The sequence below is a fragment of the Centrocercus urophasianus genome, unplaced genomic scaffold, assembly GCF_019232065.1.
Source record: "Centrocercus urophasianus isolate 14NV4802_14NV808 unplaced genomic scaffold, USGS_Curo_1.0 seq_715, whole genome shotgun sequence".
NCBI classification, from domain to species: domain Eukaryota; kingdom Metazoa; phylum Chordata; class Aves; order Galliformes; family Phasianidae; genus Centrocercus; species Centrocercus urophasianus.
In genome coordinates this window covers 25,395-37,619 of record NW_024885328.1, presented here as the reverse complement: position 1 = coordinate 37,619, position 12,225 = coordinate 25,395, and the positions used below count along the sequence as shown (strand labels likewise).

General features: G+C 53.5%; 1 protein-coding gene across 1 annotated transcript in view; it reads right to left on the bottom strand.

Moving 5' to 3' along the window:
• Positions 1 to 331: 331 nt before the first annotated feature.
• SCN4A (sodium voltage-gated channel alpha subunit 4) overlaps positions 332 to 12,225 on the bottom strand; it is a 28,200-nt gene continuing 16,306 nt past the window's right edge. The window contains exons 16-26 of the mRNA XM_042837501.1: positions 10,428 to 10,856; positions 7,701 to 7,830; positions 7,393 to 7,547; positions 6,945 to 7,118; positions 6,318 to 6,440; positions 5,839 to 6,117; positions 4,596 to 4,649; positions 3,852 to 3,989; positions 3,526 to 3,630; positions 2,666 to 2,936; positions 332 to 2,532 (exon numbers count right to left, since the gene is read on the bottom strand). Coding sequence (XP_042693435.1) covers positions 1,340 to 2,532; positions 2,666 to 2,936; positions 3,526 to 3,630; positions 3,852 to 3,989; positions 4,596 to 4,649; positions 5,839 to 6,117; positions 6,318 to 6,440; positions 6,945 to 7,118; positions 7,393 to 7,547; positions 7,701 to 7,830; positions 10,428 to 10,856 — 3,051 coding nt within the window. The 3' untranslated portion in view covers positions 332 to 1,339. The remainder of the gene's footprint in view (positions 2,533 to 2,665; positions 2,937 to 3,525; positions 3,631 to 3,851; positions 3,990 to 4,595; positions 4,650 to 5,838; positions 6,118 to 6,317; positions 6,441 to 6,944; positions 7,119 to 7,392; positions 7,548 to 7,700; positions 7,831 to 10,427; positions 10,857 to 12,225) is intronic.

Sequence of the window (12,225 nt, the reverse complement as noted above, 5' to 3'; positions counted from 1 at the left end):
TTCCCCCTCCCAGTGGTATGGAAGGCACTTCCCCCCCCGCACACACCAACGCGTTTGGTGTCGTAATAAGAGACCGTTCACGGTTGTTTATTTTAAGAAATGTACAAAGAGAAATGGCTTCAGCTCGCACAAACTCTGCTCTTTGGCATTTTCCCGTCACCGACGACACGTACATAGAAGCAGCATTCATGGTGAACCTCAACCCGGGCTGGAAAGCGCCCGGCCGAACGCATGGGGACCCACCGAGCTCTATGGGGTGCCACAGGGCATCCGCAATGGCTGGGAGCCAAAACCAGCCCGAGGAAGAAGAAAGAATAATAATAATAATAATAATTAATAATAATTAATCATAATAAAAAACAGAAAAGAAAAAGGAGGAAAAAAAAAAAAAAAAAGACAGACCCTTTGGCTTCACGCAGCAGCCCTTGTTTTAAGTGGAAGAGGTTTTGGTTCGTGGTTGTTTTGCTCTCAAGACTTACGGGGCCCCATTTGAGCAGCTCAATGCAGACCATTCCCCAGGCCCCAGGGATGCGACTCGTTAGCTGACATTAATTTCTGCTTTCCGTGGGGCTCAACGTGGTTTTGTTGCAGGGAATTCCCACCCCTGCCCATGGCTTTCCTGCCACAAAATCTGGATGGAACGGGAAAAACAGGAGCATGAATAGAAACGGAGTTTACATTCGAACCGTGGAGACCTGAATGATTCATGGCGCGTATTCGGAGACCTTGAAGGTCTGATCTTTAACCCTGAGAACGCACTGGGGGCGCTTCGTTTGGGCGATGCAAACAACTGCTTAAGACATCACTGCACTTCCTTCGTGCGTACCAAAAATCAATGCACAGAGCTTATGAAAAGATCCCGGGGAAAGGAGCGACTTTAAGACTTCGGAGTTCTTTGCTCACATGAACCTTTCCGTAATTGTTCTCGATGTTATTTCACTTGGCTCATCTTTCGCCCGCTGCCCTCTGGGGGAGTCATACGCAAGGAATTGTGAAATAGCATTAATGAACAATTACCCGCAGTGAAAGGACAGCCGTGCTCGTTTGTTAATGTCTGAAAAACGTCGTTACCGTGATTAGATCATTCCAAAACTAAGATGCTTCTCACCAACAGTGGAGATTTCACATGTCAGTCGCATAAGAAAAATATCCAACTCTTTGCGAGCGCAGTGAGCTACAAAAAGGATCGTGAGATCCCGCTCAGAAACGAAGGTGTCAGCTTGAAACCTCTGAAATTAGCTCAGCATCTAAGACCTACCGACCTGAACACGGGAGGCTTCTTGAAGAGGAGATACGAACAGAGTCTTTTCAGATGCCAGGAAATGGGAGCTGCTCTCTGTTACACCAACGACTCTTTCACGACGCGCTGCCCACCCGCTGGCTTTGCTTCTACAGGAGCACTCGGAGTCTCTGCGCTCGGGACGGGTGCGAGATCAACAGCAGCGCCCACCTCTGCCTCGGTCCCACTGTTCCCATACATCTCGTGCATTTTGGTTGCAATCAGACCTTCCTTCTCAGGGGCGTCCCCAATCAGTGCCTCCTCATCCCTGCTGTGCCGGTACATGTAGGATGCCTGCTTGACCGAGCGCCTCAGCAGGTACCTCCGAAACGCCCGCTGGATTTTCGTTGCGCACACCTCCTCGTGTTTCCTCTTCAGAGTGGTGGTGATGGGTTCGTAGGAGACCTTTGAGGGGTTGGCGGCCATGAACTTCTCCTCCATGGTGTCCTTCAAGGCGTCCATCTCTCCGGAGTCCCCCAGCACTTCCTTTGTCAGGGCAAAGAGGATGTCCAGGCAGTGGATTTTGTCCCCGGCAACCATCGGTAAATCCATGGTGATCAGCTTGATCTTGTTTGGCTTGGGGATTTTGAGCGGCTCCTGCAGGGTGTCCACAAAGTCAGACAAGGTGCTGTACGCGATGAACTGGGTGGCGTCCGGGTCAAATTTCTCCCAGGTTTCATAAAACATATCAAAGTCGTCCTCGCAGAGCGGCTCGCTGCTCTCCTCCGTGGCCACGTTGAAGTTCTCCAGGATGATGGCGATGTACATGTTGACCACGATGAGGAAGGAGATGATGATGTAGCTGCAGAAGAAGAAGATGCCGATGGATGGATTGCCGCAGTCGCCCTTTACTGAGCTGCCAGGATTCTCCAGGTTGGGGTCGCAGTCGGGGGGACCGCTGTTGAGGATCGGGCTGAGCAGCCCATCCCAGCCTGCCGACGTGGTGATCTGGAAGAGGCAGATGATGCTGTTCCCAAAAGTCTCGAAGTTGAAGATGTCGTCAATCCCCGCCTCCTTCTTTACGTAGGCGAAGTTGGACATCCCGAAGATGGAGTAGATGAACATGACAAGGAAGAGCAGGAGGCCGATGTTGAACAGGGCAGGGAGGGACATCATGAGAGCGAAGAGCAGCGTCCGGATGCCTTTAGCGCCTCGGATGAGCCGGAGGACGCGGCCGATCCTCGCCAGCCTGATGACCCTGAAGAGCGTGGGTGACACGAAGTACTTCTCTATGATGTCTGAGAGGACGATGCCTGTGAAGGGATGAAGAGGAGGTGAATTTGGCACGCTCTGCGCGTGAGACAGGGAGGTGAGGTGGCACGGGGTGTCCTTGGCTTCCCCCTGCCCACAACACTTCCATTATCCAGTGGAACCCCTTGTGCTTACCTGCGATGGAGAGGATGACCACCACAAAGTCAAAGATGTTCCAGCCGATGGTGAAGTAGTAGTAGCGCAAGGCAAACATCTTTAGCACACACTCTCCAGTGAAGATGACGATGAAGACCAGGTTGATTTTGTAGAGGATGTCTGTTTTGGTCTCGCTTTGATCGTCTGTTTCGACCATCATGGTCACCATGTTAAGACAAATCAGGATCATGATGGTTATGTCAAACACTTGCTTGGTAACAAAGTCAAACACCATCCCTTGAAACTTGTTCTGCCATAGGGGTGATGGTGGAGAGCCAGACGTGAGGTGGGAACACGGGACACAAACACACACAAAACAAAGACACAACAGAAAGAGAAGAAGGAACCAGATTTAGGAGTGTGCAGGAAGAGGTGGGGGGAGGATACCCAGCACCTGGAACCGCTATGGCCAGGAGGTGTGAGCACAGGGGTGGTTGTTTCCTAAGCATATCCATCAGGGCAACAATGAACCCGTGGGAAAACAGCTCACTTGAGCTGGGAAAGCCCAAATCACAACTGCGTACGTATTGGGTGGACCAGTTTCCTTTCTAGGAGCAATGGAAGCTGACGTTTCCTTGAGACTGATTCCTCTTGGAGAGGAGATGGAAGAAAATCCTCAGCCCCTACAAAAAAGCTCTGCGGGCCCAGGGCTGAAGGACAGACCCAAATGAGGGCGCCAGAGACGTGAGCCTCTTCTGACGCCCCAACTCTTGGCAAGGTCCTTTCCAAGGAGCCAAGAATTGGCTTTTTGTGGTGGAAGAGCTCATCCCCAAACCCACCCTGTTCACTCTGGGACAGTTGGTAGCTCACTGCTTGCCCTGGGGATTCCCCCAACGTACCGAGGGCCTGGGGATGGGCTTCTGGGGTTTCTTGGAGCCGAGCTTCTTCATGGCATTATAGTATTTCTTCTGCTCTTCTGTCATGAAGATGTCTTTGCCTCCAAAGTATAAAAGGAATCGCCACTGTTAGCCTTAGGAACTCACCTCTTCCTTCCAAAAACCACGCCACGTTACACACCCGCCACCCATCCATCTGTCCCATGCTCTTTGCTTCTTTGTTCCATCTTTCCCCGATGCGTGGAAAAATGATGGGAAAGGGTCACAGTGGGGAAAAGGGAGGTCAGGCTGCTCCCTGCTGTCCTGGACCAGACCCAGAAAATACTTATCTTTTTCTTCTGCTGGTTGAAGTTGTCGATGATGACGCCGATGAAGAGGTTGAGGGTGAAGAAGGCTCCAAAGATGATGAAGATGACAAAGTAGATGTACATGTAGAGGTTGATCTCGTACACTGGCTGCTCTTCAATCTGATTGGGTGAGAAGGGAAACGTGTCCCCAGGTATCCAAGCGCGTCCCCAAGCCCCCAGACAAAGGGTCACCATACCCAGACCGAGCTGGGGTGGATGACAGAAAACCTTTGGCAGATGTGGGGTGGGTTGAGAGGCTCCCCTGGGAGCAGGGACCACCTGGACAGCGGGACAAAGGCGCCCACAGCCTGCGCTATGCTTCTATGATTCTATGCTCGCAGGGCTTGGGAGTAGGGAAATGCCTGCGGCATCATTTAATTCTGCTCCATATTTCAGCTGGAGCATCCCAAGATGTTACAGTTCCCAGTTTCCAGGGGAGCTCTTGGCAAGGCAGATCACTTTTTTCTCCCCAGACAGATTTCTGCCTGGGTGCTCGGCAGCTGCAGATGGGGCGAGCAGAACAGCTGCTTGCTTCTGAAGCTAAAAAAGGCACCAATATGCGCAGGGTGTGGGTGTGCGGAGCAATGGGGCACGGGCAAATCTGTGCTCCTGGAGGGAATTGGGGAAATCCGTTCTGCTGCAGCATGCCATGGCCATGGTCTGGTACAGGGACGTATTTTGGGATGGATCAGCTGGGTGGAACCGGCCTGGTGCCATGTCCCTCACCTCACGTGAGTCCACAGCGGCGTACATGATGTCCATCCAACCTTTGAAGGTCGCCTGTGGGGATTGGGAGAGAAGAGCAAGCTCAGCAGGAGGTGCAGAGGGCTATGAAGGGAGCGGAAGGCAATGGGGACTCAATGGGGGTTCAGGTTGGGGTTCAGATGGCAGGGGGAAATTTTTCACGGAGAGGTGGCGAGGTGCTGGCAAAGGCTGCCCAGAGAAGCTGTGAATGCCCCGTCCCTGGAGGTGTTCAAGGCCAGGCTGGATACGACCCTGGGCAACCTGATCTAGTGGTTGGCAACCTGGCTCGAGGCAGCGGGGTTGGAACTGGATGATCTGTGAGGTCCCTCCAGGCCCAACCATTCTCCCTCCCAACCCAGTCATTCTGTGGTTCTGTGATTCCATCCCACTGAGGTGGGGGCGTACTGCATCTTTTATGGGCTTCTGCAGCTGATTTGTTAAGCAAAAAGCCTGAACATCTTATTTCCTGAGTCTGAGGAAAAAACAAGCCTTGAAGAGGAAGCTGAGTTTATAACTGGTTGATTACTTTGGGTTCTGCTTTAGTTCTGCAACCACTGGTTCCCCCGGATCCAGTGGGAGTCACCCAAAAACAGAGCCTACACCAATATTTTTATTAATGCTGTGGTGGCAGAAGTTCCCCTTCTGCTCGCCTTGCTCAGCTGTGCTGAGTTTGATGGCTGCATTCACCCATGGCCAACGCTCACATGCTCTTTTTTCCAGTCGTCATCTTCCCCATGCAAAACTCTTGCAGCCTACGACTGCAGCAGACCCCACTCCACCAAGAACATCTCCATGCAGGGAGGCTGCAAAGGGGGAGTGGGAGCCTCGATTTTGGGAAGACTGAGAGACAGGTCGAGCAAACGGGGGGCTCAAGTTGCTCTATGCCCCTGGGTCGTGCATCTTCCTTTTCCAAATAATAGTTTAGCTTAAAACTCTTTCTCGTCCTTGCTCCTGCATGCTGTGTTGTGGAGGATTTCCTGCAGCCTCAACATTGGTGCTTTGTGTACTCATCCCCAACAGTTCCCTTGCTACACTTAATTTTCCCCTCCCATCTTCTATCTTGCTCCTTTCCTCCTTGAGCCTACAGAATTTTGGGGTTAAATTAAATCTTGAAGCTAAGCAGCAGCCAGGAACCCTGATGTGGGCCTCAGAGTCGCATCCCATTTTAATCTTGATGCTGTTCACCCCATGCTGTGAAATGGCTGGCTCAGCGATCAGCACGTACCACCTGCAGCAAGGACAGGTATCCCAAGCCCACGTTGTCGAAGTTGACTTTGACGTTGACCCATCTGACCTCGTTGGTGTGCAGGAGAGCCATGCAGTCGCTCTTGTTGTTCACCACACTGATCTCAAAGAGGTCCCCCGTGGTGGTGTTGACGCACCGGTAGTACTTCCCTGCGAAGAGGTTCACCCCCATGATGCTGAATATCAGCCAGAAGATGAGGCAGACCAGCAGGACGTTCATGATGGAGGGGATGGCACCCAGCAAGGCGTTTACCACCACCTGCAAGGAGAGGCAGCCATAGGATCACAAAAGGTCTTGAACTGGATCATCCAGCCCGAGTCCTGGCTCCGCACTGCACCACCCAAACCCAAACCCTTCCCTTTGGCTGTGTTCAATCCCGCCGATCTGGAGGCCTCCGAAAACCAGCAGGGATGGATTCCCAGTGGAGGTCACCAGCAAGGGACCAGCTCTGCACCTACCCTCATGCCTTCAAATCTGGACAGGGCGCGCAGAGGCCTCAGTGCTCTCAGTGTCCGCAGAGATTTGATGGCTCCCAGCTCAGAGTATCCCAACCAGTTGGCTGTCAGGCTGATGAGGGAGACCTGGAAGGAGCAGCCCGAGGAATGAGTAGCATCTCAGGTGGAAGAAAACAGAGCGTGAACCATGTCCTGGCATCTCCTGCCCTTCTCTCTTCCCAGCACGTGGGCATCGTGCTGCCTTGCAATGCAGGGACTGGCTTTGAGTCTTTGGGTCTCTGGTGACTGGGCTGCCAGTCCCTTCTTTTTGGGTAGGAGGGTGGAAGTGATGTGGAACACAGAAATACTGGGCAGGTAAATGTTTGCTTGGTGGGAGAACCTGTGTCCCTTCACCCCTCTGCTGGGCTTTGGTACAGCACGGCGTGCTTGGATCGTGCATAAAGCACCAAAAGGGTTTGAAAGGCTTCCCGCAGCCTGGAAAAGGGGCGGCCCTTCCTCCCAACCACCGTGAGTTTAAACCATAGTCTAAGCCCTCATTCCCATACAGGCAAGGGCTGGTCAGCAACGACTTCCTACAACCCCCTCAGCCTCTAAGGATGACCCTGTAGGTGCTCATTCAGCACCACTTACGTCGACAATGAGGAAGTCCAGCCAGCACCAGGCGTTGGTGAAGTAGACCTTGAAGCCGTAGGCCACCCACTTGAGCAGCATCTCGATGACGAAGATGTAGGAGAAAACCTTGTCAGCGTACTCCAGGATGGTGCGGATCACCTTCCGCTGCTCGATGTAGATGTCCTCAAAGGCCTGGAAGAGGCACGGAGCTACATGACAGTCGTTCTTCCATCAGACCCACCGCACGGCTCGGTGCATGACCACATCATCCCTACTTTCCTGGGGCAACTTGAAAAGTGGAGGCTGAGGAGGGTTGCGCGAGGCTCTACCAATGCAGGGCACCTGGAGGATGCTTAGATCCCCTTGCACCGAGCAGGCACGGACCAAAAGGAGTTTTAGCTAGAACATCTGGCCTGCAGCTGCTGCAGAGAGGAGGGGACGGGGAAAAGGGAGGGATGGGACCTACCAGCGCCCCGCTGCTGAGGAGGATCATGAAGACGATGAAGGTCTCAAACCAGTCGTGCTCCACGATGCGGAAGCAGGTTTTCCTGATGTTCCACCAGATCTTCCCTCTGTCACTGGTGACGTCCACATGGAGACAGGGAAACCTCTTGACGCAGCCTGAGGGTGGAGACAGAGCCTGGGTCACCTCCTCAGCACTGTGTTGGCATTTCAACCCCGTTTGGAGATGCCTGCTCCTGGGAACCATCTCCGAGGAAACGGGAGGATTTGGAGCTTTGGATCGCCCCTCTGCAGGATGCTCACAGCTCTCACCTTCGGTGAAGCACTCCTCGGGCTCGTTGCTCTCTTCAGCCTCTTCGGCCACCTCCTCCTCCTCGGGCAGCGGTGGCTTGTAGTCCACGGTGCTGCACAGGGATGAGGTGTTGTCACTGGAAAGGGGGTTCTGCAAAAGGAGTGGGGGATTCAGGATGGTCAAGGTGGTGATGCCGGGCCAGAGGATGCTCAACAGGAGATGAGTTGGGAGCAAACCTTCTGTAGGGAATGCTCATGTATGGCTTTGAACTCTCCTCCCAAGGGGATGAACCCCACGGAGAGGCCCCATCAAGACTTGTTCAATGGAAAGAACAGGCCTACTGGATCCTCTGGCATGGAAACAACCACACAGTGCCCTGTGGTGGCCACTGGATTTTTTGTTTTTGACCATCTCCAGCCAACGCACCGTATTGCCAGTGCAGGCATCAGCCCACCTCCTGATGGGGGCAAAACACACAAGAAATTAGAAAGCTGAGAGAATATGGGGTGCTTTCAAGGAGACACTGCCAGTAATTAATCCTCAGGTGTCTCTGGTTCCATTTCTACATGTGGCAATATTCCTAAAGCTTTCCAGCTCTTGGCTGGTTCCCAAAACCACAAATCCCTGCTTGCCATAGATTTAAATCCAACATAAAGGAGTTATTTGACGCTGGGGCTTTATGTGAGTAGGATGGAGCTGACATCTGCCGTTGGGGTTTTATGATGGACTGGTCCACCCAAGTGTTGGTGTGATGGAAGGAGCCTTGCCCAAAGGGTTGGGAGCCCTTTGCTTGGAGGTTGCTCTGAATCTCTTTCCAAAACAGCCCTGAGAAAAGACATTGGATAATGAGGGTTGTAAACCTGGGGGCATCAGCAATTCGTGGAGTTGGACAATCTTTGCTCTACATCTGGTTTCAGAGGGGCCGCTGTCCTCATCCTTCCTCCCATCCTATCACCACTCCCTGCGCTGCTCTCCAGCTCCGTGTGCCCTAATGAATGCACTTCTAATCACCCTATGGCATAATTAGACCAGCAGAAGCCCGGTTGGCCACTGTGGCACTCTGCTGGCTCGCAGGGCTTCTGGGCTGAGGTTCACCCAAGTTCAAAACCCGTGTTCCAAACAGCTCTCCCTGCATCGCTCAGCTTGGCTGCCTTCCCAGACACCACTCAGCAAGGCTGGAGGGGCTGATAACGAGAGAAAACCCTGGCATGCCTCTGGGACTGTTTTACCTCTTAATTATTATTATTATTATTTTTTTTCTGGCTTTTAGACAAGAAGGAGCAAATCTCGAGAGCTGCCTGTCCCAAATGGGAGCAACCAGGAGATCTTGCATGGTTCTCATAGGGAGGAATGAATGCAGGATGGTGTAATGGTGTCTGCTTGCATGGAAGGAGATCATGCTGCCCTGAGGTTGGTGGTGCGTAAAGGAGATCCTCCGTCCTCCTGCAGGCCGAGAAGGACCCCAAGATGGGGATCATATGGGGCATCACCACTGCTTACAGCCCCACAGAACACAGCATGCCACCGGGTGAAGGCACTGCTTTGGGGGCAGCTCCCTGCTGGGTCCTTGGGAGGAGAGGAGGGGCAGGGATTAGGAGAGCTCAGCTGTGACCCCGGGGAAGGACAGATGGAAACCACCTGCCTCCAGGACACACGGCAGGCAGAACCACCAGGGAGCTGGGAAACAGCGCTGTCAGCCAGGAGCCCCACAGCACCCCGTGCCCAGGGCAGATTTGGTGGCGTGGCCTCAGCAAGCAGCTGCTGTTAAAGGGAGGAGTGTCTGTCAGCATTTTCTGAGCAGCTCATCCAGAGAAACCTCCCAGCTCGTCATTGTCGCCGTGTTCCCAGCGCAGGACTTTGGCTCCATCTGGAGCTAATCAGCGGCATGCGGACTCAGCGAGCAAGAAGCAGACTTCTCAGAGCTGCTATCAATTAGCACCTCGTTTCTAATTACTATGCAGGAATCTCATGCAATGGCTGCCAGCCCATCCCGTCCTGTTGGGAGGATGCTCCTCCATCCCGTTGGCCGTAATTGATGGAATTCCTCCACTCAATCCAGCACAGATGATGGGATGAGCAAAGAACTGGGGGTCTTGGGACTGCATGGGCCAGGCTGGATGCGTCCTCCCATGGTGGGTGTTAGTGTCACCTCCCTGCTCTCCCTTCCTGAATCCCACAGCCCTACGTTTCCCCATATCCTTGATGGTCCTTGGTGCAACCCATGGCTAGCAGCAATGTCCCATCACATCCCGTCCTCCTTAGTGTACCTGCTGCTGTTTTTCTGCATTTCTCACCTCCTCTCCCTCTCATTCTCACAGACAGACCATTCTCACAGTCCCACCAGCCCCAGCCTGATGCAGTCGACATCAGCTGTCTCATCAGCTCTGGATCCAAAATGCACCGCTTCATGTTTGCTCGTGCTAAGCCCCTCCACCTGGTTCCGTGCCCTCCCTCCCCGATGCTGCTTTTGGAGGCATTAGCAGTGGATCCAATGTTAGTGCCATCAGCAGATTTCCTGGCGTCAGGTTCCTCTGGGACATCTTTAACCCCAAAAGGAGTGCACTGACCCTGCAGTGCAGGCGTTAGCACAAACCCCACATCCTGACCCAAACCTCTTGGACCCGCAGCTCATGCTGGGAAACAGAGAGCTATTTTTTGCTGAAACACCCCCAGTTTGGTCCACACTGTGGAAAAGATGAAAGTAACCCCAAACGGCATCGTGCAGGGGCTGAAGCCCTGCAACCCACCTTGGCATCCTCAGTGTCAGACTGAGTGCTCGTCTCCTCGTAGAGGTCGGACTCCTCCGAGGCGATGGGGACCTGCACGGTCAGGTTGGGATTGTTGATGAAATTCATGTGGTCCAGCTCATCCATCAGCAAATACTCCTTCCCCGCCACTCCGTCCATGTAATCCGGCTTGGGATCCGGGCTGCTATCCACGTGGTTCAGCACGGAGTTGTCCCCTTTGCTGGGCTCCTGCTCTTCCTCCGGGGCCACCTTTTTGCCCTTCCACAGCCTTCGGAGCAGCATGAGGACAGAAGACTTCACGAAGTCGATGCCCTTGGTGATGCGGCCGATGGCGATCTGCAGGTTGTTCATCTCGCCGTCGTCATCAGAGGCTGCCAGGCTGTCGGCGCTGAAGGAGCTCAGCAGCAAAGCCAAGAACAGGTTGAGCACCTGGAGGGGACGAAGCGAACACCAATGGGGACACCCATCCTGCAGCCATGGAGGAGATCCCTTCACTGAGTGTGCTGCAACCAAAACCCTTCTCTTGAGATTTTTCTCAAGTTTCCTTTTTTATTCTTTTTAATACGGTGGGAAGTAAACACACCACAGGACTTTCTCAAGCCATGGCATTCCTAAACCATGCCTGGAGGTTTTGTTCCTCCACCCATCCAGCTTTGCAGCACCCTTTGGACTCGAGCATCATTAACTGTCCCCAAACAAAACCCACGGCAGCCAACAGCATTGCCACCACAGCTCTGTGTCCTACATCCCAGTCTGGACCAGGAGGGTTTGGTGATATTCGGACTCCCTCTGCCCAGCCAGGGCCTGGCTCCACTCCTTCTGCCTTTCCTCTGTGGCCCCACATGGCTACAGCAGGAGATAAGAACGGGGTGACCTCTGGGGTTTACTCAGAGTGCTGTTTACTCATCCCCATCCAGCCCAGTTTGCAGCTGCTTGTCGGATCCACATGGCTGAGCAGGCAGCTTCAAGCTGGCTCACACCCCACATCTGTTCCCACTGCAGCTGCCACCCCCCCCTGCACCCTCAGATGGGGATAAATGAGCAAGGGATGGAGTCAACCTGGGTTCTCAGTCGGTTTTGGGGTGCAGGCAGTAAGGAAGGGGTCCTGCAGGGTTGTGCTGTGTTGGGTTGTGTCAGGTTGTGCTGTCTTGGGTTGTGCTCTGTTGTGTTGAGCTGTACTGCATTGTTTTGTGTGAGGTGGGTTGGGTTGTGTTGGTTGTTCTGTGCCGTGTTGTTCTGTGTTGAGTCACGTTGTTCTGTGCTGTTTTACGCTGTGTTGTGTTGGAATGTGCTGCGCTGTGATGCTCTGTTGGGTTGTGTTGCGTTGTGTCGTGCTGTGTTGGTGCACAGCAGGCTCTGCTTTCCATCCCGCAGCCCTTCAGCCACCAGGTGCTGGCTTGCCTCCATCCCCCAGCATCAATTTCTCACAGCTCCACACGTGGGCAGAGCTGGCTGCTGGCTGCTGTCGGGCACCAGCTAATTGTTCTCCTGCTAATCCCCGCTGCAGGGATGCCCCTGATGTTATGCATTTGGCACTTGGGTGAAGGGAGCTGCTTTGCACTTCTGGTGGCTGTGCAGGTCGGTGCTCTTCTTGGACTTGAGGCTCTGTGTGCCTCTGATGAGTTTTTTTTTCCTGAAGTGCCTCTTATTGGATATTAGGAAGAATTTCTTCTTGCATTGTGGCGATGCGCTGGCACAGCTGCCCAGGGAGGTGGTGGAGTCACTGTGCCTGGAGATGTTCAAGAACCGTGGAGGTCTGGCACTTGGGGACATGGCTATGGGCATGGTGGGGTGGGCG